The sequence below is a fragment of the Arvicola amphibius genome, chromosome 14 (genome assembly GCF_903992535.2).
Source record: "Arvicola amphibius chromosome 14, mArvAmp1.2, whole genome shotgun sequence".
NCBI lineage: Eukaryota > Metazoa > Chordata > Mammalia > Rodentia > Cricetidae > Arvicola > Arvicola amphibius.
Genome location: NC_052060.1, coordinates 4,069,863 through 4,096,632, shown reverse-complemented (window position 1 = coordinate 4,096,632; position 26,770 = coordinate 4,069,863). Strand labels below are relative to the sequence as shown.

Sequence of the window (26,770 nt, the reverse complement as noted above, 5' to 3'; positions counted from 1 at the left end):
AAGTAATGTAATCCAAAACTGTGCCTCGGGGAGCTAACCACAGGATGGATGCTGAGCCCCACCTTACATCACAGTCCTGTCTCGCATTTATACCTGAAAATAAAGTACTACGAAGCTTTTTTGCCTACATATGTGGATGTGGGGCCTCTGAGTCTCTGAATTCAACTGAGGACTTGGTTCCGGCACTAGTTTGTCTACTCAAAATTCTTCCGAAAGAGGGACCAAGATGCAAGTGATTCGGTTTTGTTATTTCCTCATTAAAGCTTCTTCCACTCCTGACTATAAATTGTTGTCTGACTCAGTGACTTCTTCCTTTTCCTCATAAAGCAAAAGGTACTCACAGACACAGGAGGGCATACAGAGGCTTCCTTCAGATGACACCTGACCAACCCTGGCACTAAGACCCGGTCCTGGCCCTGGCCGGTGAGAAGCTCTTCCCACTGAGGATGCCTAGGGTGTCAGAGAAATGTTATGTAATGCCATTAGAGGCTTTTGCTTTGGACAAGTGGGACTAGAGGAGGATTCTCCTCTTACAACTCAGTGAGTCATTCTGGAGTTTAATTAGTACCTGCCCAAGCTAAATCTGATGTATCTAGCCCAAGTGCTCTGTCCCCAAGATAGGCCAGCATATCCAACTGCTTCTGTTCCCTTCAAGCAATCTTCTAACAGACGTGAATCTGTCCCTTCTCGTTCATTTCTTCTGTATACCCACAATTCAAATCCCCCCAACAATTTCTAAGACATATCTCAGCAAGTCCTCTTCTTTCTGTGTCAGGGAATCTCTTAGAGGGATGTGCTTTGCTGCATTCTACCCCACCATCCAAAACACACACACACACACACACACACACACACACACACATGCTCTCACACACTCCCACACTCACATTTACATACATACATATATACACATTCACACACACGTACAGATCATGTACACATATGCTCATATACTCACATATATATGCACACATATGCTCACATTCATACATACAAGCACAGTCACATACAAACACACACATGCATATGCTCACATATGCTCACATTTACACACAGTCTCTCTCTCTCTCTCTCTCTCTCTCTCTCTCACACACACACACACACACACACACACACACACACAAACACACAATACAGTTCTCATAGAGTAACAAAACCTGGTTCACCAGATGCTCAGGCCAGAGCCTCATCTAAACAGAGGAAAACTGATATCCCCCTAGAAAACATGAGCCACTTCCAGGAAGCTAAGTGAAACTTCAGTTGCCCATGTAACACAATTAGCTTTGCATGTCACAGATAAGTGTCTACAGCACATCTGTTGACTGTGTCAAAGACTTATACGTACATCTCAACTCATCTCATCTTCTGAGTTTCAGAAGTCTTGATGTTCTCATTTCCTGGTCTGGAGGCAGCTGAACCTCGGTTCACTTCTGAGTGGACACCGTTACAGGCAGAGTGAGGATTTGGTTGGTGTTGGCCCAGCTAAGGATACTGCAAAGGTGACACCTGGAACTAAGGAAGGGGCATTTCATCGAGGGAGGCTTTCAAGAAAGGCCTGAATCTAAGCATACTGGAGTAGGATGGAAATAAGACTCTGAAGTAAGTGCACACAAGGTGCCCAGAAGGGGGTTGACCTGCCCATGTCTCAGGACATTAAATAAAAAGCTTCCATTGAGAACATTCACAAGAAAAGCTGCCCTGCACTTTGAGTAAGTAGAAGCCCTGGATAAGAGGCAGACCTTCATTCGTTCAATCCCCAGGAATGGTTTTTCTTCTCAAACACAATTGCTACAAGTCTCCTTTCTTTCATAGCATCTTCCTATAGATTTACCCCCTCACACACACACACACACACACACACCCTATGTTTTCTTTCCTCGTGATACAGCAGAAAATTCCACTCTCATTTAGGAGCAATATTTGACATTTATTATTAGATGTCTGCACAAAAGATCTCCAGAAAGGCACCAACTTTTTTTTTAGTTTTAAAATTTTTACTCATTTTGTCTACCAATCACAGTTTCCCCTCCCTTCCCTCCTCTGACGTCCCCTCCTCTGACCTCACCTCCCCCAACCCTCCCACCCATTCCTCCTAAGGGTAATGCCTCCCATGGGATTCAACAAAACCTGGCACATTCAGTTAAGGCCCGACCAAGGCCCTCCCCCTGCATCAAGGCTGAGCAAGGCATTCTGCCATATGGAATGGGGTCCAAAAAGACAGCTCCTGCAACAGGGATGGATCCTGGTCCCACTGCCAGGGGTCCCTCAAACAGACCAAGTTTATGCAGAGGGCCTAGTTCACTCCCATGTAGGCTCCCCAAATGTCAGTCTAGAGTCCATGATTTCCCACTAGCTCCCTTCAGATGTCTCTGTGGGCTTCTCCATCATGATCTTGACCCCTCTTGCTGATATAATCACTCCTCCCTCACTTTGACTGGACTCCAGGAGCTCGGCCCAGTGCTTGGCTGTGGATCTCTGCAGCTGCTTCCATCAGTTACTGGATGAAAGTTCTATGATGACATTTAGGATATTCAGCTATCTGATGACTGGGGAAGGCCAGTTCAGGCACCCTCTCCACTATTGCTAGGAGTCTTAGCTGGGGTCATGCTTGTGGATTCCTGGAAATTTCCCTAGCACCAGGTTTCTCCCTAACTCCATAATGACTCCCTCTATCAAGATACCGCTTTCCTTTAAGTCTAATATCTACTAATGAGTGAGTATATACCATGTTTGTCTTTCTGGGCCTTTCATCCTCATTCGGGATTTATTATTATTATTATTATTATTATTATTATTATTATTATTATTATTATTATTAAAAATTTCCGCCTCCTCCCCGCCTCCCATTTCCCTCCCCCTCCCCTCTCCCCTCCCCCTCTCTCTCCAGCCTGAAGAGCAGTAAGGGTTCACTGCACTGTGTGAAGTCCAAGGTCCTCCCCCCTCCATACAGGTCTAGGAAGATGAGCACCCAGTTTCATCCATTTACCTGCAAATTTCAAGGGATAATCAGCCTATTGTCCACAACTCCAGAGAAGCCAGGAAACGAGGAGGACCCTAAGAGAGACATACATGGATCCCCCTGGGAAGGGACAATAAAGATCTCCTGAGTAGAGTGGGAGTGTGGGGGAGTGTGGAGGGTGGAAGGGGGTGTGGCATAATGTCCTGCTGACCTGGCACCAGAGGGAGAGCAAGGAACCTCCACCAGCCCCTGAAACCCGGCTGGGTTATGCCTGGCCCGCCTCAGGAGTTTTCACACAGCCCCTAGGCCTTCCGTGTTACAGATACATTTTGTTCCTCTTTGAATCCTGATTGAGAGTTTCCCACGGATACAAAGCCTATGCAAAACTAGGTCTAGAGGAAACCCGGAAAACCATAGTACCTCATGAATCAGGTCTTTCCACCTGACATTGTATTGCCAGAAGCTTCCGTCAGTTTGCTTTGAGATATAGAAATCTACCTTCTAAAGTGTAAATATAGGAAAAAAATAAAGATGCTGGGAGGCCAAGGGAAGGAGCTTCAGTTCACGGAGACTGAGCCCCCTGCAGCCACAGAGGCTAAGTTCAGTCTCAGTGTCTCTGAGTCTTCATTTCACCATCCCGCGTAAACCCACACATCTGAAATATTCGGAACATGGGGGATAGGAGAACCTGAGAGATTAAGAAGATTGAGTTGGGGAAAGAACAGAGAGGGAGAGCAAGGAAAGAGTTATCTTGATAGAGAGAGCCATTAAGGGGTTAGCGAGAAACCTGGCACCACGAAAATTCCCAGAAACCCACAAGGATGACCCCAGCTAAGAATCTAGGCAGAGGTGGAGCGGGTACCTTAGCTGCCCTTCCCCTGTAATCAGGTTGATGACTCTTTGGGCCGGGCTTCACCCCAGCCCCTGGCATCCGTTTTGGAATTTTGGGTGGAAAGCTCCATTTCAAGTCACCTCCCCTGGGAGTTGCCGCAGTCCAGACTCTACCTCCAAGAAAGCCCAGCAAAGAGTGACCCCTCCCCAGGAAGGGTCAAGACCACTCCCACAGGCTACTTAAACTGCCCCGCAGAGACTGAACACATGGTCATTCTGGTTCAACTTTCCCCTCTTTTGTGTTTTCCTGGAGGTCCACCCAGGAGTGCTGACATCCATTAAACCTGGTCTTCTTCTAATTTGGTCTGATTTTGGTCTGGTTTGAATTACTGCATCAGTGGAGAGGTTTGTCAAGCTGGAAAAAAAACTTATCATTTGTAGGTCCCACAGGAGGGGGGGCTTTTTTCCCACTGGCCCAGGGTTACGTGTTGGAAAATGCCCTTCTTGCCCATGCTCTCTGCCAGGCTAAGATCGGCTTTGTCTGAGTGAATTCCCCTTTTTCAAGAACATGTCCCTAGTGCCCAGGGCCCTTATGCCTTGTCAGGTGGTCTGTTAAAGCTGCAGCCACACTGGACTCCCAGCCTGACCAAAAGAGGTGAGACTGTCCTCACTGAGGTGGGATTCCATGGGATGGAGACATCTGCCCACGCAATTCTCACACCCCTCTGTTTTTTGACTCAAGAGTCTTAATCACAGTAGACCCATTGTGGTAGGCTTTGAGTGCCAAGACTTGGCATAGACTTGTAAAAACGGACACTTGCAATTTGAGGCCTGATCTCCAAACACCCTTGGGCTGCCTTTTGCAAAACTCCTTTTAAATTGGGAGTATCTAACACCTAACATAAAGCAAACAAGGCTTCATATGCCCATGGTTTCTAGATGCTGTGCTTCTGCTCTCACTCCCTTTCCCTGCTCTCCTCCCTGCATCTCTAGCTGTTTGCTGTTTGACTCTCTTTGGGACTCTCTGTAATGGATCTGTTCCCCCCCCCCCCGTCCTTCCACTCTAAAACTGCATAGGTGTTCTGTCCTTTATTTCTGTTCTCTCTTTCAGTGTCTGCTAATCTAATCCTTAATGGGACCACCTGTGTGCTTCCCTGGCTTCTGCCACCTACACCAGGGTTTTTAAGTTGGTCAGGTGACACAGGTTTCTAAAAAAAATTTTGTCTGTCTGTTAAATTAATGCGGTCACACTATGCTTTTATGTCTATGTGTGTATATATGATTGTTTCCATAGCATGCTTGTCTTATTTCTCTGTGTGTATGTGTGTGTGTTTTAAGATCTGTAAAACATATAACTCCAGGTTACAACAACTCTAAGAAAATACAATCACATGGGTAGCCTCCATTTTGACCTCAGTTCCATCTTGGATAAGAGTACCCACATGTGCTAGTTTTCTTTGACTTATTAAAATATTCCTTTTAATCTTCTTACATTTACTACCATTGGTAAGTTATAACTAATTGGGTAAAATACATGTCTAAATTTAACTTATATGTCTAATTTAAATATAACTAACAGGTAATGGTACTCAATCCTCAAGTGCCTTTACAGATCTGAAAGTATGGCATTTAACAAAAGAGCTTCTAACACAGAGACATGCCAGCTCCTGCAGCATCCTTTAGCTCCTCCAAGAAGATACATGGTTACAAAAGACCTTCTGCCAGGAGGCCTGCCTTTGGGTATGGCAAAGCCACCCCACAGCAAAAAGTGGCCTTCTACCTTATTAGCTTCTTAGACACTACACTGGGGATGATCGTCTCATCCTGCCAAGACAGGGAGACTAAATCTTCCCCTCACAGGAAAATCTTTGAACCTCTTGTACTCAGCAGCTAATGGCAAGCACTGCTTCTAATGCTGGTGTTCTCCAAAGACTACAGAGAGACTTGGGGTTCCCTACGTAACTAAAAATGTTATCTCATTTCTGCTCATTTATCCCTCTTAGATTTGTTCAAAGACATTTGATGACTTAAAGTAGTGGTAGTCCATTATCTCAGTTATTAAATTTCCTGCTAAAAATACAGACAGGTGTGCCTATTTCAGCAAGAGGTATGGCTGGAGAAGCATCAGGTTTACTGCCATCCTGGATACCTCAGGACTCTGTTCCTTGAGAGAGATGAGAAGGCAGGTGGCTAAGAGAAAAAATATATTAGTATTGGCCCTATTAATGGGACTAGCCGTGGGAAGGGACATTAAATGCCAGAAAGAATGGGACAGAGAAATGCCCTGGTTGTACCAGTGAGGCTCAAGTGAATAAGTGAGACAAGAGAGCAGATATACCATTTAAAACCAGATTTTAGTTTGTAGGTATCTTTTTGAGCCAGGAAACTTGATACCAATGGTGAAGTGCCAGGAACTGGTGTAGGTGTTGGTATTGTCTAGAGAGATCTTTTGTAAGTTGGGCTTGGTACAAACAGCAGGAGTGATCTGTAAAATATGCTTGAAAATGGGTGGGATTAAAATAGACTCTGGAGACTGTTAATTTTGTTTTGTTGTTGTTTGTTTGTTTGTTTGTTTGTTGTTTTGTTTTTCCAGACCTGATTTTTGATACAGCAGCAGAACTTTCTTTAGAAACCTTCAGGTATCTGTAAGACAATTAGAACAGGAACATTTTAGAAGACAATTAATGTGAATTGGGTACTCTGGATCTCTGAAGATATATCTGAAACCTTTTAATCCTGGACTATGAAGCCTGTGAAATAGGCACACCTGTGTGTATTTTAGCAAGAAATTCAAAGCTTCTTCACAAATGGTGTTGGCATAACTGGATGTCAGCAAGTAGAAGAATGTAAATAGATCCATATCTACCACCATGCACAAAACTCACATCCAAATGGATCAAAGACAACAACATAAATCCAGTTACACTAAAGCTGATAGAAGAGAAAGTGAAAAGTAGCCTTTAATGATTAGTAGAGGAAGCCATTTCCTAAATATAACACCAGTAGCACAGAGACTGAGAACAGCAATTAACAAATAGGACCTCCTGAAACCCAAAAGCTTCTGTAAGGCAAAGGACATAGTCAATAAGACAAAACAACAGCCTACAGAGTGGGAATCCTCAGTAATCTAACATCTGACAGAGAAATGATCTCCAAAATATATAAATAACTCAAGAAACTAGACATTAAAATACCAAGTAGACCAATGATGCACAGATACCATCTCACATCTGTCATAATGACTAAGATCAAAAACATTGATGACAACTTATGCTAGAGAGGATGTGGAGTAAGGAGAACACTTCTCTATTGCTGGTGGGAATGCAAACTTGTACAACGACTTTGGAAGTCAGTATGGTGATTTCTCAGAAAATTGGGAATCAATCTACCTTAAGACCCAGCCATACCACTCTTGGGCATATACCCAAAGGATGCTCAATCATACCACAAGGACATGTGTTCAACTGTGTTCATAACAGCATTATTCATATTAGTCAGAACCTGGAAATAACCTACATTATCAACTTTATAATGTACTGATCAACTTCCCAAGAACACTTTCATCACCCTGTCCTTTGCAACACCTATTAGAGAGGTAACTCAGCTTCCTTAGGCTGGGCTTATATTCTGCAGAGCTCGAATGATTCAGGCTTATCTTTAGGCACTTCTAATATAACAACCTTAGCAATATCGTGGTTATTGTAGTCTTAATAGAAGACTCATCCACTTACAATCCCATTTGGGCACAGTGGACCACAATATGTAAGAACTAACTTGGTTAGGAGGCTGGGCACTTGGTAACTGATCTGCATAGCAGCAGTGACTGCAAATCTTATTAACATTGAAAACACCAACATGTTTCAAATATGGAGTCAGAAGACTTAGGCGAATAATGGTAATAGGATGTGGCATTTTGTGGATTGTTAGAGAAGGAAGATGGCATGTGTATAGCAGAGACAGAAAATCTTCCACCTTGGTCCCCTTCCTTCCTTTTATTATGTAATCCCTACATTTTAAGGACTGTTAGGAGTATGCACTGCACTCTACCAATTCCCCAAAACTTCATTTTTCTGAAATATTGAATAAAAATTGAGTTTGAGTAGGAAATAAAATGTTCAGAATAATACATTTAAATCATATTTTCTATACCAGTTACAAATAAGTCACATTTAAATAACTTATACATGTAAGTAACAATGGGCAGGGACTGCTGACGGCTGTTTACTAAGAGCTAACAGAGTATCAGGCATTATGGTAGCCCAATGAAAGTACTGACAACTCTGTGCCCAGAACAAGTTTATGCTGTGCATGAACTGGGGAAGAGGAATTGAATTCCTCAATACTTTAATAATTTGTTCCTCAAAAGAACTAAATAATACTTAAAGACAATAAGAAGAGCTTGAAATATTTTAAAAAGTAATGTTTACTATGACCTCAAATTCAGAGAAAATTGATCATTAGGGTTTTGCCTAGCATTCCTTGCAGTTTGACTATAAATGCCCTCCATAATCTCATATGCTTGAATTGGGAGGTTAGAACTGTTTAGAAAGTTGTGGATCCTAAAGAAGGTGGAACTTTGTTGGTAACTGGGAGTGGGGTTTGAGGTCTTGCAGCATGGCCCACTCTTTGTCTGCTCTCCACTTGCTGTGTCTACATGCAGTGTAACCATTCACCTGCCACCATGCCTTCAACACCATGATTATGTCTTCTCAGTCTGTAAGCCAAAATAAGCTCTTTGTTGCTTACTGTGAGTTATTTATGCGCAGGAAAAATAAAAGTAAATAATACAGAATAAGAGAGAAAAATCACACTACCCATAAGGAAAGTTTTCAAAGAAATAACATCTCTATACCATCACCAAAATTGTGTTTTATTCAGTAACAACAGTGACAATTATTTAAGTTGTAAAAGCCCCTGCCCAGGTGACCGGCAGACTGGAAAGGCTCCTCAGAGGGCACTGGGGTAACACCTGCTGCTCTTTCCTCTGTGTATCAGGGATGCTGTGCCACAGAGGAAGGATCACTGTTAGCAGCCCCTTGACGGTAGCAGGAGAATAGTCTCTCAGAAATGCCTTCCTTATCAGAGATCATCTTTGGCATATCGGGGGTGAAGGGTGGAAAAGATTCTTCAAAATCCATGACAGGTTTTGAAGGAATGGTAGATGAGTTGCTATGGAACGAGGTGAGTTGGAGTCCCTTCTCCTATCTTGGTCCTGGTGACTGCTGAAGCCCTCACTTGCTCTTGGGTGGGCTCTTCTGCTGGCAGGGTGAAGGAGATTGCACAGGAGGGCATTTCTGCTGGCATGGTTGAGGGGGGCATGTCTCTGGGCACTGTGGAGGAGGACAAGGCTCTGGGCACTTCGGGGGAGGACAAGGCTCTGGGCACTTTGGAGGAGGACAAGGCTCTGGGCACTTTGTGGGTGGGCACACAGGAGGAGGCTGGCAGGGCTGCTTGCACTGCTGCTGTTGGTAAGACATCGTGCTGAAGTCTCAGGATCTGAAAGATATTACATAGCGGTTCTCACAAGAGGTGATTTTCATAAAGAAAACTGGTCTATAGGATTTTGGACAGCAATTCTCTCACATACAAACAGTACTCCCAACTCTTTGTCTTTTAGGACTTCCTAGATTTTTCCCTTCCAGTTTAGTGTTTTGTTTCATTTAACTTTGCAGATCCTTCTTTGGTTGCATTCCCCATACCCAGAAATATCTGTTTTAAAGAATATAGTGTTTCTTGCACAAAACAACATATTCAATTTCTGAAACCCTAAGTAATCTCAAAACCAATCCTTATCACCATTAGCAGCTGTAAAATCCCAGACAGAACACGGGTTTCACATCAGAGGACACCTAGGAAAATTCAAGGGTCTAATGCCTGCCAAGAGATAGGCCTTTGAAAAGGGCACCAAAAATGTAAGAAAAAAAATACTCTGTCACCATCTTCAAAGCAATCCTTCCCTATTGTCTTGGTTTTCCATATGGGCATCAGCCACGTATACACAAAGGCAGAAATAAGCTAACACAGTGTGGATCACTTCGCCACGTTGCTGAATTTCAGATTGGTAACTAACATTCAACCCATGATCACAGTTTGAAATCACCAACTGTTCTCTCTAAAGTAAACTACATGAGACCACCATAGACAGAGATCAGTTCAGGAAGTCAGACTCACCAGGTTCTCCGTAGTCTGGGGCTTGCGTAGCAATGGCGTTACACTTCTTCATCCAACTCTTTTTTATAGGACTGGCTGCCTCGCCCAGTAGGACATAGAGCCGCTAGAGGGTGGGCTGGTCCAACAATTTCCTAACTAAAATGCAAATCTGGGTATAACTGGCTTAACCAGGACTCTCCAAAACAGGAAATATCCTGTCCTTGGACATAGTCACTGGGATGAGTGCAGTGACTCAGAGGTTGTTCCTTCTTTCCTTCTTTCTCGGTTTCAGTCTTTTGTTGCAGCTGCAAAAACTGGGGATTTTCCACCTGGTTGCCCCAAATTGTCTTTCTTGGTTTTAGATACTATCTCTTTCGTCTTTGCCGTATCTGAAAGCCGTCTACTTCAACTGCTTGCCACTTTGCAGCATGTAGGTTTATGTACTCTCATAAGACTAAGACCTGGTCTGCCTCTTAATCGTGAAATTTGATGACTATTTCTCAATAAAGCTCTATTTAGTCAATGTGTTTGCGAGCCTTGTCGTTTCTCATTCCTTTGTTGCTCTAAGAAAACTGGCTGTAAATAGCACATTACATGTTTAAAGTGCCATTGCTAGAGCCTGCTTATCTTGTTGGAATGGTTAAGAAGTCTTCCAAAAATCAATGTAATTAAATTTTAACTAAAAAAATAAAAGCGACTATAAAAATAATATCACTTTATAATTAGAGATGGAAGAATAGAATGAAGAAGATGAAACAAAGCCTTTAACAAGCCTCAGCTGTGCTCTGAATCAACACCAGTGAAGCGTGTCAGCTTCTTGTGACTGTCGATGCTTCTGACAGGAAGGAAGGGTTTAGACGAATAAAAGGGAATAAAAGGTTAAAGGGGAATGATGGAATATGAAGAGTTAAGTTAGAATGGGAAGTCTGGATAAAGGAGGGAATATAGAGAAGGATAACTAATTAGCAGTTGATAAAGCCGTTTGGATGCCTACTGCCATATAAGCTTCCTAAAATGTATACATATACTCATGTAAAAAGAGTTTTAATAGTGTTACCTCACAATGGGAACCCAAGTACTGTAACTTGTCACCTTAGGCTGGCAAATAAAAACCCCAGTACCAGGAAAGAATTATCTCTATTGTACTACCCATCAGCAGGGTCCCATAGACTACCAAGGATTATAGGCCACTGATAATACTCTTGGTTGCCCTCCAGAACTCCATTGTTTGACCCTCTGCCTGGCACTGAAAACACTACATGCTTGAGACACAGAATAAGGAGAGAGAAAGCAGACACTCAGCTGGAAACCTTGTACTATCTTTCATGACTCTGAAGTTTCATAGGCATGCTTCCAGAGGATGAAAATCATCATCGGTCTCACCCATCTGTGAAACCATGAGTTACAATGACTGGCCTGATGACATATGCCCATTGGTGCAATATTTCAGGAATGTTATGGGAGCAACCAACTACTTTCTGATTATATCTAAAGACTTGCTCAATGGGAAGGAACCAATACCTGCTTTTGGTACTGTTAATGCAGCCAAGAACCTGTGACTGAGTAGGTCACAGGCCCTAGGGGAGAAGGCAATATTATTGTTCTGCTAAATGGGCATATCATTGAAATGATTCCACATGACCAATTGCTATACCCATAGATCAGTGTATCACTTGTTCCTCATCAGAGAACTTTTTCTTGCAATATGGTAATTAACACCAAGTCACTCAAATGGTCAATGTACAGAGAACAGTAGCTTTAGTCTACATTGTTGGATTGAGTGGGAAGATTGTAAGAATCAGAGATTGTGGGTAACATCAAGGAAACAGTGTTTCCCAAACACATATTTCAGTTTTACATATGAACCACGCAATTGGGGGCCAGCATGGACAAAATCTAAGCAAGCTCAAGCCAGACAAAAAACTCAGCATGGAGAAATAAAGGTAACCATTTGCATTTGATAGCTATGGGGAAACAGTGGGTTTTCTTTAATGAGTTGACTCCACGTAGGTTGACCACACTCTAGGCTAGGTCACACTGCCAAGACTCCTCGAGCACTACAGGCTGAACTTGGTAGACAGAGGGAGGTTTGCAGTGAGGGAACAGTGGAGAGGGTTGATAGAGGAGTTGGTAGATGAGGGAATTAATGTAAAATCACACGATCTGAAACAATCAAAGAATTAATAATGTATTATTTTAAAGAAATAATATCCAAAAGAGAAGTGTCATGTTTTCCCAGAAGTTGAATTTAAGGGTGAAGGTTAATATACTCTTATACCTATATTTAAATTTCATGATGAAAACTTTACTCCTTACAAAGATACTTACTAATAAAACCGTTTTTAATATAGGGACTACTAATCCTGAAAGCACTGACACCAGAGTCGGGGCAGCCTGAATCTCTTTTCAGGGTGAGACACACACAGAAGTTAAATTCCTTCCACAGATGTTCCATGAAGAGCAGTCACAGAAGAACAGGGTCACACAGCACACTTTCTCCAATATGATCCTCCAGTATCTATGATATGGATTGCATAGTGTATATATGTGAACACACACTCACAAAAACACAAAGGTCCTGCCGGGCGGCGGTGGCGCACGCCTTTAATCCCAGCACTCGGGAGGCAGAGGCAGGCGGATCTCTGTGAGTTCGAGGCCAGCCTGGTCTACAAGAGCTAGTTCCAGGACAGGCTCCAAAGCTACAGAGAAACCCTGTCTTGAAAAACCAAAAAAAAAAAAAAAAAAAAAACACAAAGGTCCTTTCTATCTATGATCCATCAATTAGACAAACATATAATTAACTTAGATTTCCATTCTTGTTTGCTAAGGAATTTTATGAATTGATGTTTTGTCAAAAACGGGAAGCATGGCGTTTTTACTAAATATTTACTGTCATACTCATAGTCAAATACTAATCCCATCCTTAATCAGAGAAGCTTCTCTCTGATATGAGTGCTGGTGAGTGCACAGATACGCAGCTTCTAATAGACCTGAGAGTGACAAGTAAGAGCTGATTGTTCAGACACAAAGAGCATGTTTATACTATACTGCCCTCTCTAAAGTTTACAGATCATTGTCGAAGTGGGACATGAAAATATAAGAACTGAAAGATCCTGAGCAGAGCTGTGAGATTCTCTCTGGGTCAGCCAGATCAGTCATGACCTCATAACATATACATCTACCTACAATGGGTCTAAACAAGTCTGGATCTATCAACAGTCAATCGAGGGTCAGAGCTGGGCTAGTCCACTTAGCATTGCTTTTATGCATGTTTGAAGACTGGCCACTTGGTGTTGGATAACCAATCAGGGCACCAACAGTGCAGAAGACTGATTATCCTTTCTCTGTGGCTGTTGCTTCCCTAGGGCTGTTCATTTAGACATAGGTCCTACAAAACTTCCCAACCCACACTGGCAAGTCAACTGATGTTGTCATTGTTCAGATCCTGTTTAAGTATCCATATTGTTGAGATTTCACAGGCATAGCTTCCCTGTCATATCTAGAATTCAAAATCGTGATGCATACTTCCTGGTCCTCTAACCCTTGCTGTCTTCCTGCTCCCTCTTCCACTATTTTCCCTGAGCCTGGGTGGTGACTGTGTTGGAGATCTGCCAGCTGGGAATGAATACCCCACGTTCAACTGATTCTCTGCATTTGGACCATCTGTGCATTTATTTAATAGTCTCCATGTGCTGCACAAAGAAGCTTCTTTGATGAGGGCTGAGAGCTACACTCATTTGTGAGTATAAGGATAGGTATTTAGGATGGTATTTGGGATTATATTGGTTTAGAAAAGAGACAATAGTATGATATCCTCTAAGATCCATTACCACACTAGCCGTGGCTTGCAATACCAGACATAAATTCTCTTATACTGAGTAGGCTTTACATCCAGTTAGAGAGCTGTTGGTCACTGCCAAGACATTAGCGTTACTATTGCACTTTTAGGGATATCTAACCTCACTGGTCATTGCTGTGGTTTACAGCTTTTACCACTGGTGTGACCTTTGATTGTTTTTTTCCCTTGGCAACTTGCACATCAACTTCCTATGCTATGACAACTAGTCATCACAGAGGAGATTTTTGGGTCAGACCCATCTTGAATCCTCTGATTCCTATGTCCAAAGTACATGGTGCCCTCAGCAATAGGACTCACCTTCAATCCTTGGACACAACCAAGGACAGCAGCAATGGCCTATATTGTTTAGGAATGTCTCTGGGACTCTATTAAGCAATAATTCAAAAAGAAAATTCTTATGCCTGGAAGATAGCCTATGCAAGTCAACACAAGTTTTAGATTTCATCTTACCCCAGTCAGAATGACAACAATCAGCAAGAGAACTGCCAACCAATGCTGGTGAAGATATGTTAAATAAAGGAACCTCCATTCACTGTTGGTGGGATTGAAAACTGGTCCAGCCACTTTGGAAGTCAGTGTGGATAGCTCAACATTCTAAAACTAAATCTCCCATATGACCCAGTCTACTACTCCTTGGCATATGATCAAAGGATTCAGCATCCTACTCCAGAGATACTCGCTCAGCTATGTTTATTGCCTCTCTACTCACAATCACTAGGAAACGGAAACAACCTGTGTGTTCCTCATCTAGTGAACGGATAACGAAAATGTGATGCACGATGGAATTCTAGTCCACTGTAAAGAAAACAAAATAATGAAACACACAAACAAATGGGTGGAACAAGGAAACCATATATTGAATGAGATAACCCAGACCCAGAAAAAAAATCCACATGTTCTTTCTTATTTCTGGTTCCCAGTTTCAAATCTTCAGATGTGACTATTAGCCTGGTGTCCTAACAGAAACCAAGAAAGTGTTCAGCCCATTGCCATTCCGTTGGGACTCAGCTACTACATGAGGCTCAAAATAGCTCTTCTTTATTGTCATCCTCAGTCATTCCTCCCAGATCGTTTCTATTCCATTGTGACTCCCTGCAAACTATAGATCCTCTCAGCCGGGCGATGGTGGTGCACGCGTTTAATCCCAGCACTTGGGAGGCAGAGGCAGGCGGATCTCTGAGTTCAAGGCCAGACTGGTCTACAAGAGCTAGTTCCAGGACAGACTCTAGAAACTACAGGGAAACCCTGTCTCGGGGAAAAAAAAAAAAAACAAAAAACAAAAAACTATAGATCCTCTCTCCACTAGGGACCCCCATAGCCACTACACTGGGCTGGGAAGCAAGCAGGCTACCTGTGCCTTCCTTCCCTTCTTCCTCCATTTTGATGTCTCTAGGGTACTCTCAAACCTTCCCGTGCTGTCTGTCTAAGCCCTTCCTAGCCAACCTCCATCCCGTGGTACCCAGCCAGCACTCCTGATACAGAACTACAGTGTCTTTCCTTGTTGGGCTCCTCAACCCCTCCTCCCAGCCCATCTCTGTTTCTTTGGAATTTAGCAGTCACTTGAATTGTCAATCCAAGGTCACCCTGGTCCTTTCTCTATACCCTCCTTAGTCATTCTTCCCAGCCCATCTCTATTACTTTGGTACTCCCCTTCAACTAAAGAACAGCCCTCTTCTAGGGTCTGTGCTATAGCCTGGAGTCAAGTTGATGTCTGTGGGCCTTGCTGCTGCTGGGGCCACATTGATGTGAGTGCCCTGGCTATCTCCTGAGGCCATGTGTCCAAGTCCCTGTTGCTCCTGTGAACAATGTCCAGGTCCACAGTCCTACCACAGCCAGAGTTTACATCGATGCCATGGCCCAAGTTACCACCAAAAGCCATGCAGTTGGTCTGGACTGCTGCATGAAGCCATGTTGATGTCTGCTGCCTCCAAGGGCCATATTGACATGAGTGACCTGCACTGATACCTGAGACCAAGTTGATGTCCATGCAACCGGCTGCCTCCAAGGTACAGAGGACCGTGGGAACGTCCAGCAGTGACAACTACTGTTTAACAAGTCGACCCATCAAACACATGAGTCCCTGATGGGAAGTTCCACCTGGTAGAGCCGTGGGGTCATGGCTGTGGAAAGCAGTTGTTTCTGTTTACAATTTTTCTCATGAGTCACTTCATTTCTTCCCTAAGAACTTTATTTCTTCCCTAATAACAGCTTTGGGTATATCCCCACTGATGGTGTGCTTATCTTGTGAAAATATTCATCTACTGGGCACAAATATCGCTGTGGATGGTCAGATGGATGAAGCCTACTATCTGTATAATTTTGATGAATAGAAATACTAGGGTATTTTACATTACTCAGAATGACATAGTTTTCTCAATCACAAAGACGGACTTTTACATGACAGCTAACTTTAGCCTTCAGAGAGAATCCAAAGCAGGCTTGGTTGCCCCTGGAGACAAATACAAGAGGTTATTCTCCCAGGTGTCATTTTGCTAGTTTAAGGCCAGAGCTTGAAACAACTTTAGTCTGTGCATACTCCCTACCACTCAGGGTCCAGCTAACTGTTATTGTTGAATATTGAATTCCAATGTCATTTTCTGTCTGGGAACCCTCACCAACTTAGAGCAATGTACACAAGTCAACGTAACATTCCTAACCTGAGAGAAAATACATGACTTATCTTGGATTTTGAGGAGTCAGATCCTAAAAATGTAACTTAGTTGTCCAGAGTTGGGCTGTGACACACAGAGGCAGCAGAACAGGAGCAGAGTGAGAGAGCAGAGGGCAGTGATGTAGGGAAGCAGAGGGTAAAGGGCAGAGGGTGAAGGGCAGAGGGCAGAGAGTGAAGGGCAGAGGGCAGAGAGCAGAGGCATCAGGGCAGCAGCAGAAAGAGGGAGAGAGAAAGCTGAAAACCTAATTAGGGAGACACTGCTGAATATTGAGCACTGGGGAAAGAGAAATTTTTCAGAGAGAACTTCTTTCAAGATGAAGTAAAAAGAAAGTAGCCAACAGAAAGGGTCTGTGCTTCCTTTATTTTTCCCCCTCAGATAAAAATGATCTAACCATTAGATAGATGAAAATTCTTCCTAAGCTATCACCACATTCACGGATTTTCTCATATATCTTGGTGCTGACTGGGGGCAGGACCCAACAAGTCAGCTTTACCAAGAGCTATGTTCCTTCTGCAGCTGGGGGCCCGAGTTTATGGTCTGTGCTATCACCAGAAACCACGTGCAGGTCCCTAATCCATAACCCTGCTTACCAGAAAGAGCAAGGAAGCTACTTTTCAGTGATATTGATGATTGGAAATGCACTATTGAGGAAGAGGGACATGGAAGAATTCTGCCACCAAAAATGTAACAGCAATTGTTTGCCAAAGTTATCACACCTGGAAGAGTAGAATGATGTCAGGCTTTCCACACAGCTTTGTTGGCAATAGAAGGGTGGGTGTAGGGGGTGGAGAATAGAGTAGGGGAATCACAATTTGCATGTGACGCTTCACTGGAGTAGGAGAGTTGCTGCCTGCAAAATGCCCATCATGCTAGGCTTTTCTCTCTTTGTCCCACTGCAACAGAGAGAGAAAGATTATTTTGAAATATGGGGGATACATATCCTTCAGTATTGCTACCCTTGGTTTCTCCAATTTGGACATCCATGATGAAAAGGAACCCTGGGAGTTTGGGACTATCTCCATAGTTGTTGCCAAGCATGCTCAAAGCACGGGCTTCATCCCCAGCTCTGCAGAAAGCAGCCACAGCAGAGTGAGGTGCACTCCAGCACTTGAGAGCTGAAGCTAGGGGATAAGAAGTTACATGAGACGCTGTCTCGAAATGAAGAGCATGTAACCGGCACTGTGTCCTTCTGCAGACAGCACATTCCTGAGAAGCTGGACTTGCTTCTTACTGAGCCTTCCAGCATTTTAACATTTTTTAAATTTTGATTTTTTTTATTTATTTTACATGCTGACCATGGTTACTCCTCCTTCCCCTCCTCCCATCCCCTCCTCTTCCCTCCCTTCTACACCACCCCCCCCAATCGCTCTTCCTCCACCTCCATTCAGAAAGGGCAGGCCTCCCATGGGGGTCAGCAAGGCATGGCACATCAAGTTGAGGCCAGAAAAAGCTCCAACCCCTGCATCAAGGTTGGGTGAGCAACCCAGCATGGGGAATGGATTCCCAAAATCAGTTCAAGTATCAGGGGCACATATAAAACCCAGATGTTTGGTGTGATAGTTAACAGCATTAATTAGGGAAAAAATACATCTCCATCTTCCCAGAAGTAAAAGTTTCTCAATGGTCCCATTGTATCAGAGGAGGAAGAAAACAATTATGAAGACATTAAAGGTTGTCAAAGGTTCAGAGACTCTGCGTTCCACAGTCTAGCTGGAGCACAACTTCCTTCAAAGACAATGTGCTGCCAGTGATGATGACACTCTGGGAGTTGGTGACACAAGACATTGCCTTAATCATATGTCAGAAGTTATGCTGAGCCATTTAATGCCTAAGATAATGCTAATATTTTCACTTTAAGAAGAAAGTGAAATTGACATATAGAGGACTCAAAGATCTTATTCCAGGATGGTCATTTAACAATTGAAAGCCAGACTCCTTCAGACAATGTGAAAGACTCTTTGTTATGGGGAGTCCAAATCCAGGGACAAGCTACTTGAGAGAACAATTAGTCATAAAATGTGAACATTGTTAAAACAAACAAAAAAAAACAACAAAACAAAACAAAACAAAAAACAGATGCTCCACCAGGAAATGTAAGCTCCATCTAAGGAGAAAGTAAAATCTAAATACATATGGTACTGAAATTAGCTATTTTGTTACCAGATAAGTAATATTGCACTTATGGCACTCTGAGAAATTTTGGTTTAAAAGTCTCACTGAGCTCCAGAAGTTGTGCTGTTCTTATTTCCCTGTACTGAGAAATCTAAATCTTCTCTCACATTTTTAGGAAGAATGAGGGGTTTGGTGCAGTTGGCCTGGCTTAGGGTGGCCGTGCAGGGGTGGCCCTGGGAACTGAGGAAGGGCCATCTCATTGATGAAAGCTTCCAAGACTGGCACGCAACTACACACTGTGGCTGTGCAGTAGAAACTAGACACTAAAGTCAGCATACACATGTGTCTGGAAGGGCCCTTCACTGCAGCTGATGCTGCATATGACATGCCTGGGAAAGCTTTCGTTGAGAACTTCCACAGGAGAAGAAGATCCTGCATGCTGTGTAAACCAGAGCCATACATTTCTTCAATTCCAAAGAATACTTGTGCTTTTAATCTCAAGCACACCCAGTGGGATTCTGTATACTTTCTTCTCCTGTCATTATCAGAGAAATCAATATTTTCTATGTTAAGAATGCTTCTTTCTCATAAATTTCCTCAGGAATTCCATTCCTTTGCACAAGGAAGATATTTTGGAGAGCTGCAAAAGATGACATTAGAAAGGCATCCTTAACTTTACAGATCTGGTAAATCCCTTAAGTGAAGGGGCGTGGTCGATCGGCAGTTGGAATTAACCAGACTAGCTCTAATAATATAAAATATTTTTTAATAAAGGAAAGAAGGAGAACTTACAAAACCTGGGTTCCAGCAAGAAGCGCAGGAAAAACGAAGCGAAAAAAACAAGTGCACATGGATGGTTTTATAGACTATTTGGAGCCCTGGGGGGGGACACACCCCACAAACAAGGTGATTGGCTGAGCTTCCCCATCATCTCCCCCTTTTGTCTAAATAAGACAGAACCAAACCAAATACAACTATATATAATAGGAACAAATAATAAATATAAAATTACAAACAACAAACAATATTAAGCAAGAAACATATAACAAAAGTTTTACTAAGCATTCTATTTCAAGGAGTCTAAATAATGTAGAAGGTAACTACAATTATCTAATCTTCAACCCCATCAAAGATCTGAGAAGAGAAGTAATATTTAAGCAACCAGGAAATACAAACGAGAAACTTCCAAAATGTGCAACAAATGACAGAGACAACTGACTATCTGGGCAATCACCCAAAGTCTCGTTTGTAATGTTGAGGCAGCCAACTTTGGCTAAGGCCTAACATAACTGACATACCATTTTCAAATGCAAGAAACTTTTTTTAGAACTATCCTACCCTGTCTTGGGAAGATAAGACAATCCTGTTTTTATCCATTTATGGATACTCTGAAACTCTGTCTGAGGCATGGGCTTTTTCTTTGCCCAAAGGCCAGTTCTGCCAAGAAGACAAGCTCCCAGTGGAGTGTCTTTGGTGCTCAATGTTCTCTCGGGAGTAGAGCGGTGTTGCCAGGAGTGATTGTGTCCCATTAGTATGAAACTCTAGGTTAGATTAAAGGCCATTTTCTACAGCTCTTTGAAGAGGTTGAAGATTATACTATCTATACTAAATATAATCTCTATGTATCTAAAAAACCTGATTATCCTAAATATAAATATGACAAACATATATGACTATTGATTTATAATTTTTGATACCTATCTAACTTGAAGACTAAAAGAATAAACAACTGTGCAATAAATGAGGACAATGATCTCCAAATGTAAACAATGTCATCACATAAATAATACCAGAGGTAGAAATGTACACTGCAATATGGTAAATATATCAATACAATATATATATATATATACATATACATACATACATATAACAATTGTTTTAAACAGAGGTAGAAGCATACTCTCATACAATAAATAGAGGTAGAAGCATACTCACATACGATATTCAATGTATCAATATACAAGAATCAGCACCAATACAATTTTTTAAAAACAATAACTCACAAATACGCGGATCTCTGAGTTCGAGGCCAGCCTGGTCTACAAGAGCTAGTTCCAGGACAGGCTCTAGAAACTATGGGGAAACCCTGTCTCGATAAAAACCAAAAAAAAAAAAAAAAACAAAAACAAAAAACAAATACCAATTATCCCATCAAACCATCTAATCCTCCCCTTTTTTTTAAAAAAAAGAACTGAATCAAGGACATGACTCAACTTCCGGGGAAAGAACCAAGTAGAACTCCAGAAAATCAGAGATCTTTATGTATGTCCTCAAGGGACTTGTAGTTGAACACATTGCCTAGGTGATTCTCAGGCAAAGGTGTTCTGAATTTCACGGGCCAGAAGATACTATCTCTTCATTTCACTAACACTCACATTTTGGATATATCAATCTCAGTCACAAGACAGGACCCAGTTGTCACTTGTCATGATCTTAACTGACTAGTGTCCTCAGTACTTACAAAGAAAAGCTGCATGTCTATAGTATTAACAATTCTAAACAAACATGGGAACAAAAATTTGAACACACATAGAATCAGATCAACTCACAGAATAACCACAGAAGTAAGGCATGAGGAGAGTGTGTTTAAGTGACATAGCCAGCCAAAGGAATCCCATGGCAAAGGAGGAAAATAAGTGTTGAAGCTCACCTCCACCTCTCTTCTCTACTTGTGTTTTAAGCATTGCCAAATATTTAAACAGGATCATCCCCCAACTCCTTTACATCCCTTTATCTACCATATTACAGAAAATAAGGACAATAAGAAAATTAACAAATCAGTAGAATACAAGAAACAATACATTTGAGAGTTGTATTTCCTATGTGAGTTAGTTGTGTCTAAGCCACTTCTACACTGAACTAACTATGCTAATGTCACTGTGGAGGTGATGGTGATGACCCTAATGATGTTGTAAATGGTAGGAGCAGTGAAAAATTTGTGGTTACTGCGATGGAGATGTTGGGCATGGACATGATGGTCTTGGTGGGTGTGGTCATAGTATGGCAATGATTGGCAGATGATGATGGATGTGCCACTGCTGGTGGTGATGGGCATGACAGTTGGCAAGGTAGAAATGAAGACAATCAGCAATTGCCATTTATTTAGTTCTAAATTATTGTCTGGCATTGTACCCATAACATTACATGTATTTATTCCATTTTTGGCAAAGACAAATCATTGATATATTTACAAGTTTTGTTGTCTAACATTAAAATAAAACATGGCCAGCATTCCCAGTTTTCAGAAAAATACAGGCTAACCGCAACTGAATCCCACTGCTCCATTTATTACCATCAAAATAATAAAAATTCCTGTTATAGAGATATAACAGGATATATAGATATATGTGATATATAGGAAAAGAAACCCATATACACTGCCCATGAGAGAGTAAATTAATCGGTCCAGTATGAAAATCAGTATGATGTTTTCTCCTAACAAACAACAATAAAAGCAGAACAAACATAACTTTGCTGTAAAACACTTGGGTTTGTATATACAGAGGTCAAATAGAACATACCTTAGATATATGTATGTCCATCTTTATTACACCACAACTCACAATAAGCAAGTTAAATAGCCAGAATAGGTGTTCATCAGTGGATGGCTGGATTAAGAAAATATGACATATATACATACCAGAGTAATATTTATTTATAAAGAGCAATAATACAATGTCCTATTCATGCAAATTGATACAACTACATATCATCTTATAAAGAAAAATAACATTCTAAATAACAAGATAGGCATGTTGTTTTAAATATAAAATCAGAACTAATTAACAAGTATACGTTAATGTATATGTGTAACTATTAGGGCAGTGTAAGAGATCAAGTGAGAGCAAAATATGAGAGATGTATGTAAAAATATGATCTAAGAAGTACACGAAAAACTGAAGAACACATATCTTAAGTTAGCACTTGACAGATGAAGAGGTTGCAGTATGTAGAATGAATAGTATGATCCTCAAGCAATCAAACACTATATGATATATATTATGATCCAAATGCAGTCAAAACATAAATGCTACAGATTGTCATGTGATAGAAAAAGGGAATACGAACATGGCATAAAGGTAACAAAGCGAGTGTTAGAAGAAAACACAGAAATACAATCAAGATTGCAATTTATTTAGGAAATGAAACAATAATGACAAATGCCCTACTACAGTGACAGAGATTTGGAAATCACCCTCTGAGGGCACTGAGGGTACAACTGCTGGTCTTTCCTCTGATTATCTGAGATACTGAATCACAACAGGATCATTCTCAGTGGCCCCGTAACAACAGCAGGAAAACAGCCTCATGGGAAATCTTCCCATTTTAGGGGAACTAAGAGGCACATAGAGGGTGAAGGGTAGGGAAGATCATCATCTTTGAAGAATTTTGAATAGAAAATGGAGTTGTTGCTATAGAGGTAGGTGAGGTGGATTCTCTTCTCTTGGTCCTGGTGACTGCTGAATCATTCACTTGCTCTTCGGTGGGCACTTCTGCTCGCAGGGCAGAGGAGGTTGCACAGGAGGACATTTCTGCTGGCATGGCTGAGGAGGGCATGGCTCTGGGTACTGTGGAGGAGAAAAAACTCAGGGTACTGTGGAGGTGGAGAAGACTCAGAGCACTTAGGGGCAAGACAGGACTCTGGGCACATTGGAGGAAGACAGGGCTCTGGGCACATTGTGGTTGGGCACACAGAAGGATTCTTGCAGGGCTGCTTGCACTGCTATTGTTGGTAAGTCATTGTGCAGAAGTCTCAGGATCTGAAAGACACATTACATTGTTAGGGGTGATTCACATAAAGAAGGCAGATGGAGACATGGTACCTCACATCCATTGCTTTCTCCACACATGCACACTACAGTTTTAGGACAGCTTGGCTTTTCCCTTTCCTGTTAGCAATCTGTGGCACTAGCCTTGGGAAATAACCTTTGTTTCATGCCTTATTCCAGAAAAAATACTTTATTTCAGCAAAACAAGTAAGGCTAATTTCACACAGAAATTCATTTGAGGCAGACAGTTTCAAGTTCTGGAACTCTGAGCAATTTGAGAACCCATCCCTGTCTCCCCAGTCACTTGTGACATCCCAGCAGGTTGACTGGAGTTACAGAATAAAGAACAGCTCAGAAAAGTCCCAGATTCTAGTGGCTGCTAATGTATAGGGCTCTGAAAAGAACACCAAAAGATGCATATGAAAGAAAGAAATACTCTGTTCAACCACCGGCCAAATAAATGGAAAGGCCACCTTTCACAGTGGACCTTAGTATCCATTGCTCTATTTCTGATTGCTAAGACTTTGCTGTTCATCCCATGAATACAATTGGACTCATCACACTTAGTCCCTCAAAACTGACTGGAGCACATAAGCAGACCACAGAGACAGACCAACCCAAGAAACACTCACCAGGGTCTCCAAAGGAGTCCAGGACGTGAGCACTAGGATTCTGCTGTCACACAGTCAAGGACTGCAATAGAGAACTTGAAATCAAACTTACACCAGAAGACCTTTCTTTTTATGTAAGAATGAAGACAATCAAAACAATAACATGTCCTGGCAGAGGAGTGGAAGAAATACAATAGAAACTATCAGACTGTGAGAGAGTAGAATAACCCATCAAATATGGAACTCAGTGTGGGGTTTCCACCAAAGAAAAAACATCATATGATTCACCAGCATTACATGGGTTCATATGAAAAGAAGTCAAATATAGTATATGATAGAGATGCCTACATTTCCATCTATATTTTAGAACTACACCTAATAATGAGAGTTAAATATTCAGTCTCATGACTCAACAGTGAATGAATTGGATAAGAAAATATGGCACTAAAATTAATCTTAAGGAGCAATAATATCATGCCCTCTACAAGCAAATAAATGCAACTGCATGTCATCAAGTTGAGAAATAAGAAAAAAAATACAGTCTTAAATACAAGCTTGGCACCAATGTTTCAAATATTGAAGGAGGAAAAGATAACAAGGATAGGCTGATGCAGACGTGTAGCTATTACATCAGATGAACGGGACAAGTGAGAAGAAAATACATGGGGGTATAGGGAGATGTGTCCTAAGTGACGCATGCGTATCTGAGTATACATAATCTTAATATATCATGGGATAAAAGAGAGATCATAGTTGGGCAAAATGAAATTATGCTTCTCTCAAGCAAACAAGCTCTAAGTGATCTTTCTTATGACCAAAATGCAGTCAAAACCTGATTACAGTAAAATAACCTGGGGATCAAAGAATAAAAATTAAGGAACAGGAGCATATCAGGAAGGTCATAGATTCGGTTTTAGGAAAAAGGAACTCATGAGTACTATGAACCAGAATGTACTTTATTTAGGAAATGAAGCCATGGTGACAACAACACAAACAAGAAGACTGAGAGTTTTGGAAACATCTCTGAGTGCACAGGGTGGAAAGATGCTGCTCATCACTGAGCATCTGGGACACTGAACCAGTGAGGAGGGACCATTCTCAGCCGCCCCTTATAGCAGAAGCAGAACAACCTCAGAAGAATGCTCTTCCTATCAGGGGTCATCACAGTCACGTGGAGGGTGAAGGATGAAGAGGATGCTTCTGTATCCATGGCAGGCTTTGAAACAAAGACGGAGTGTCTCTATGGAAGAATGGGAGACAGATTTCCTCTTCTTCTCTTGGTCCTGGTGACCAAGGAGCACTCACATGTTCTTCTGTGGGCACTTCTGCTGGCAGGATGAAGGAGGTTGCACAGGAGGGCATTTCTGCTGGCACGGCTGAGAAGGGCATGGCTCAGGGCACTTTGGAGGAGGACAAGGTTCAGGGCACTTTGGAGGAGGGCAAGGCTCTGGGCACTGAGAAGGAGGACAAGGCTCAGGGCACTGAGAAGGAGGACAAGGCTCAGGGCACTTTGGAGGAGGACAAGGCTCTGGGCACTTTGGGGGGGGGACAAGGCTCTGGGCACTTTGGGGGAGGACAAGGCTCTGGGCACTTTGTGGGTGGGCACACAGGAGGAGGCTGGCAGGGCTGCTTGCACTGCTGCTGTTGGTAAGACATCGTGCTGAAGGCTCAGGATCTGAAAGACATTACATGACAGTGTTAGGGGTTGATCATCACAGAGAAGGTAGACGAAGCCATGGAACATCACATCCATTTCCTCCCCACACATGCACATCTCCCCAAGCCCCATTTTAGGACAGACCAACTTTTCCCTTTCCTGTCAGCAGTCTGTGCCACCTGCCTTGTGAGATATTCTTTGATGCCTTTTTCCAGGAGAAAATATTTCTTTTAATGAAACAAATGTGTTTCACAGAGAAATGCCTTCAATACATGAGGTCTCAAGGACTGATGCCCTGGGCACCCTCAGAATGAATCCCTGACTCTCCTGTCACTGTGACACCCCAGCAGGCTGTCTGGTGGCAGAGTAGAGGACAGCTCAGGAGAACCAAGTCCTAGTACCTGCTAAGTCATAGGACTCTGAAAAGTCACCAAAGGTGCGCATGGAAGAGAATACACTGTGCTCAATCGCACACTAAAGAAGAGAAGACACTGTGCTCAATCGCACACTAAAGAAGAGAAATACACTGTGCTCAATCGCACACTAAAGAAGAGAATACACTGTGCTCAATCGCACACTAAAGAAGAGGAATACACTGTGCTCAATCGCACACTAAAGAAGAGGAATACACTGTGCTCAATCGCACACTAAAGAAGAGAAATACACTGTGCTCAATCGCACACTAAAGAAGAGAATACACTGTGCTCAATCGCACACTAAAGAAGAGGAATACACTGTCCTCAATCGCACACTAAAGAAGAGGAATACACTGTGCTCAATCGCACACTAAAGAAGAGGAATACACTGTGCTCAATCGCACACTAAAGAAGAGAAATACACTGTGCTCAATCGCACACTAAAGAAGAGAATACACTGTGCTCAATCGCATACTAAAGAAGAGAAATACACTGTGCTCAATCGCATACTAAAGAAGAGGAAAAACCACCTCACACCGTCCCTAAAACTTGACTGCAGCACATAAGCAGACCATAAAGACAGACCAACTCAAGAAATAGTACTCACCACGTCTCCAAAGTAGTCTAGAACTTGAGCACCAGGAGTCTGCAGTCATGCAGCCAAGTACCTCTTTATAGGGCTGACTGCCCCGCCCAGAGGGAGTAGAGCTGACTGACAGTGGGCAGGTCCA

General features: G+C 42.3%; 2 protein-coding genes across 2 annotated transcripts; both read right to left on the bottom strand.

Moving 5' to 3' along the window:
- Positions 1–9,021: 9,021 nt before the first annotated feature.
- LOC119800626 (small proline-rich protein 2D-like) lies at positions 9,022–9,267 on the bottom strand. The gene has a single exon (XM_038310776.1). The coding sequence runs from the start codon at positions 9,265–9,267 to the stop codon at positions 9,022–9,024; it is 246 nt and encodes an 81-aa protein (XP_038166704.1).
- Positions 9,268–23,055: 13,788 nt separating this feature from the next.
- On the bottom strand, positions 23,056–25,622 carry LOC119800617 (small proline-rich protein 2E-like). Its single transcript, XM_038310766.1, has 2 exons — positions 25,503–25,622; positions 23,056–23,154 (listed from the first exon to the last, which is right to left on the bottom strand). The coding sequence occupies exons 1-2, from the start codon at positions 25,620–25,622 to the stop codon at positions 23,056–23,058; spliced, it is 219 nt and encodes a 72-aa protein (XP_038166694.1).
- Positions 25,623–26,770: the final 1,148 nt, after the last annotated feature.

Excerpts from the sequence above, each read along its gene's own strand:
- LOC119800626 (XM_038310776.1), bottom strand. The coding sequence starts at position 9,267 with ATGTCTTACCAACAGCAGCAGTGCAAGCAGCCCTGCCAGCCTCCTCCT.
- LOC119800617 (XM_038310766.1), bottom strand. The coding sequence starts at position 25,622 with ATGTCTTACCAACAGCAGCAGTGCAAGCAGCCCTGCCAGCCTCCTCCT. Across the intron at positions 23,155-25,502 it reads AGCCTTGTCCCCCCCCCAAA|TACCCAGAGCCATGCCCTCC; the intron begins GTGCCCAGAGCC and ends TCTCCTCCACAG.